The 4,206-nt window shown below is 34.4% G+C and overlaps 1 protein-coding gene across 1 annotated transcript in view; it reads right to left on the reverse strand.

The window, feature by feature from the left end:
• Positions 1–2,890: 2,890 nt before the first annotated feature.
• LOC106292346 (probable 6-phosphogluconolactonase 2) overlaps positions 2,891–4,206 on the reverse strand; it is a 2,357-nt gene continuing 1,041 nt past the window's right edge. Inside the window, exon 3 of the mRNA XM_013727944.1 lies at positions 2,891–3,539. Coding sequence (XP_013583398.1) covers positions 3,051–3,539 — 489 coding nt within the window. The 3' untranslated portion in view covers positions 2,891–3,050. The remainder of the gene's footprint in view (positions 3,540–4,206) is intronic.

The following is a 4,206-nucleotide window of genomic DNA, read 5'->3' on the forward strand; positions in this document are numbered from 1 at the left end:
CAGTGGCATCAAAGGTTTGATCAGGTTGTTTTATCAAATGGTTTCCAGTTAAACCAATCAGATAAGTGTTTATATGGAAAATTTGATGAATCTGGAAACGGAGTAATCATTTGCTTGTATCTTGATGACATGTTGATCTTTAGTACTGGCCTTAGACAAGTAGAGCTTACAAAAGTATTTTTGTCATCAAATTTTGCAATGAAAGACATGGGGGAGGCGGATGTGATTCTTGGAATTAGAATCAAACGTGAAGACAAAGGACTATCTTTGATACAATCTCATTATATTGAGAAAGTTCTTAAGAAGTTCAATTGTGAGAATTGTTCTCCAATGAGCACTCCCATGGATGCGAGTGTGAAGCTTATGCTTAATACAGGACAAGCAGTATCACAACTCGAATATTTACAAGTGATTGGCTGCTTAATGTATGCCATGACGAGCATTAGGCCAGATATAGCTTACATTGTAGGAAGGTTGAGTAGATACACTAATAATCCTAGTACTCACCATTGGCAAGCCTTAAAAAGGGTGCTCAAGTATTTGAAAGGAACCATTAATTATGGTTTGTCATATGTCGGATTTCCTTCGGTGCTAGAAGGATATTCAGATGCAAATTGGATTACCAACATAGAAAATCATTCTTCTACAAGTAGTTGCATGTTTTTGTTGGGGGGAGGTGCCATTTCATGGGCTTCCAAGAAGAAAACTTGCATTACAAGTTCGACGATGGAGTCGCAATTCGTAGCATTAGCAGCTGCTGGTCAAGAAGCAGAGTGGCTAAGAAACTTAGTATACGAGATTCCATTGTGGCCAAAACCAGTATCACCAATTTCTATCCATTGTGATAGTCAAGCTACCTTGGCAAAGGCCTATAGCCAAGTGTATAATGGTAAGTCTAGACACCTGAGCGTTAGACATAGTGCAGTACATGAGCTGATCACTCACGAGGTGATTACAATAGAGTTTGTTCGGTCTCAACAAAATTTAGCTGATCATTTGACGAAATGATTAGTTAGGGACTTAGTGATTAAGTCGGTTAAAGGGATGGGTTTAAAGTACATTTAAAATCTTTAATGGTGGGATACCCAGTTCTCCTCTAATACGACGTTAGAGGCTGAATTCAATGTGGAAAGCATGCAGATAAAGATTGAAACACAGTTTTTTTTTTGTTAATATCATCCCAAGGTATGTGCTTGGACCTACAAGAATGAGATAAGTTGAAATATTATTCTTAATAAATACTTTGAAAAAGTGCATTTGCAGGTGCATGACTGAAAATATTTACCTATATGAGTGTTAAGTGATGCCGCTTCAATAAGCTGGGTCTTGGCTTTGTACGCGCTCAAGAATGGATAGGGACACATAGCTTATAATAGTGTCAAGTATAAACACTTAGAGTAGTATGGAAACACATGTGTGTATTATCTTCATGTGCCCAAAATGGGTTGAAGGATTCAATCCGTATGACATCCTGATTCTCGGACATTTGGAATGTGTAGTACACTTAGATGGAAATTCAATTCTTCGAACATTTTCATTTATGCATGAGTTTGATATATGTATTATTTATATAATATCTATGATTACACTTAAATGGAGGAGGAATGTTATATATTTGAGTGAATATGTGTAATGTTTCATGTGAACCATTGCAATTGTTCGTATGAATAGTTGCAACTATAGAAATAAAACATTGCAACTATTGATGATTGCAACTTTTGGTAATAACCATATTAATTAATTGCAACATTTGGTGATTAATCATTGTAACTCTTTAGTAACTATTGCAACTCATCATTAACCTTTGCAACTTTTGGTTTAACCATTGCAACTATTGGTTGCAATTCTTCAGTCTCTATATAAGGAGGTGTAGGCATTGACAAATAGATGTAGAAAAAATCAGAAGCTAATAGTTAGTAAGAAAGAGAGAGAGAGAAATATTCATTGTTCAAAGATCATCAAAGACTTTGAAGAAACACATATAAACACTAAATCTCTATTTGTTTCTCTTGTATCTTAGCATAGAACAAGAGTAAAACTTTGATTATCTTATCCTACAAAGTAATTTTGTGTAACCCTAAATTTGTAATAGGATCGAAATACTTTTTAAGGAAAGCACTTAGAAATGAACTGATGTACGGGTGCTCTAAGTTCTTTGAGGCAGATTGAAAATATACTTAAAATTTTCAAATTAAAAAACTAAATTACCAATTGGTCTTGAGCATAACCAATGCTAAAATAATAGGTTCATAATCGAATCAACCCAAGGCAACAGGCCTCGTGAGGTACAACCACAAAATTGGAACCGAGTTTGGATTTTTGGTAAGACATATAGATTAACGTTAACTTTGACTTTTTTTTTTGGTTTCTTCTCAATAATCAATTAACGGATCTTTTTTTTTTTTTGCTAATAAACGGCTATTCTATTACTCAAGCTTGAGGTGGTCTGGATAACCATACCGGAATAGAACAACTAATAAAACAAAGAGATCTATGGAAAGAACGAGCATTCCTAACCAGTGAATCAGTGATTTCATTTTGCGCCCTCGGGAAGTAACTGATCTTGAAGTCCGGAAAACACATCTTGAGAATTTGATTGACCTCCACCTCAGCTGAGGAGTTTGGTCAAGCTTGTGGGGTTTGTTATCATTGCAATCAGGTCTTTGCAATCCGTCTCAAATCTCTGGCAGGTCGAATGCTGTAGCATGTTCTCCATTGCCCATCTTAGCGCCTCCAGTTCCGAGTGTAGTGCTGTCTCACACTTCATTAAGTTCCGTGTCCCCATTAATTGATGGATAGCATGGGAAAGATCCAATCAATTAACGGATTTCTAAAGTTTGATTTGGGGGATTTTATCTTTCTCTGATTCATATGTTTGCTAAACATCCTCTCTCATTTATGAAACCAATTATTATTAGAAACAAAAGAGAATACTTGTAAACCAAATTAATCATTTGGTATGGTACACAGCATAAACAAGTAATAGCAATACACGGTTTACAAACGAGCCAAACCAAACCGATACAACTGGACACACATAAACGTTGAAATCAAAGGACAGAGCACCAGCCTTTGAGTTTAGACGCAGCTGCTTGGTCAAGGAACCAGACCACTTCAACATCCGCGGTTAGTCTACCAGCTGGTACATCTTTGGTATGAGTAAGAGCAGCCGCAACCGAATGGGCTTGTTCTTTATCACATACGGCCATAACATTGTATGAAGCACAATTGATAACCGGTAGAGTAAAAGTGATCCTTTTTGGTGGGGGTTTAGGTGAATCGGTAATAAATGTAACCCATTTCACTTTTTCATTGATTTGATCATGTCCCGGGAACAAAGACGCCATGTGACCGTCTGGTCCCATTCCTAGAAGCTGGAGATCAAATTGTGGGAAACCCGAGGATTTGTATGTTCGGATTATGTTTTTGTTCACCTTTTCTTTGAGGCATTCCTCATACCGTTCGGCTGCGAGCTCGGCATTGCCTTCAGCTCCGAGCCCTTTGTCGATGGCATAGATGTTCTCGGCCGGAATAGGAACCTGGATGTTTTGTTATCAAATATCAAATACATATCTATGAACATGATCTTGCCTTGACGTTTGGTGTGTTTTATATCAAAATAAACCCATCATTTCTGATGTTTTAGTCAAAATCTTATCATAAACTATGAACATTAAACACGAACATCAGAAAATTTTACTAAAATGATATTATTTTTAACATCTACAGGAAATATTTTATTGTGTTTGTAACAAAAGAAACTGTATTCAGATATACTGCTTGATAACTTATACTAGGTTAAGATCCACGTATTGCGCGGGATCAACTTTATATATATAAATTATTTTATGTATTAAATTTTTTTACGTATTATGAAATAATAAATATATATTAAATAATTAAAAGTCAGCAACTATTAAATATATAATTAAATTGGTACGAACATATAAATCAATTTTATTAATCCAAAAATTTTTTTTTTTTTATATTTGATAGGATATGTTATTAAATTTAAATGATACTAACATAGATAATATATTTTAGTATATTTTTAATATTAATGTCTATTAAATGATGATTTTACTCATATATTTTTTTTGATCATTTGTATCTTTTATAAAAAAAAATTTAAATTAGTGATAAAAAAATTTTTATTGTGGGATTACTAGTTTTAGTAATTTATAATTTTTTTAAAAAAAAGTTGTC

The sequence above is a fragment of the Brassica oleracea genome, chromosome C1 (genome assembly GCF_000695525.1).
Source record: "Brassica oleracea var. oleracea cultivar TO1000 chromosome C1, BOL, whole genome shotgun sequence".
Classification (NCBI taxonomy): domain Eukaryota; kingdom Viridiplantae; phylum Streptophyta; class Magnoliopsida; order Brassicales; family Brassicaceae; genus Brassica; species Brassica oleracea.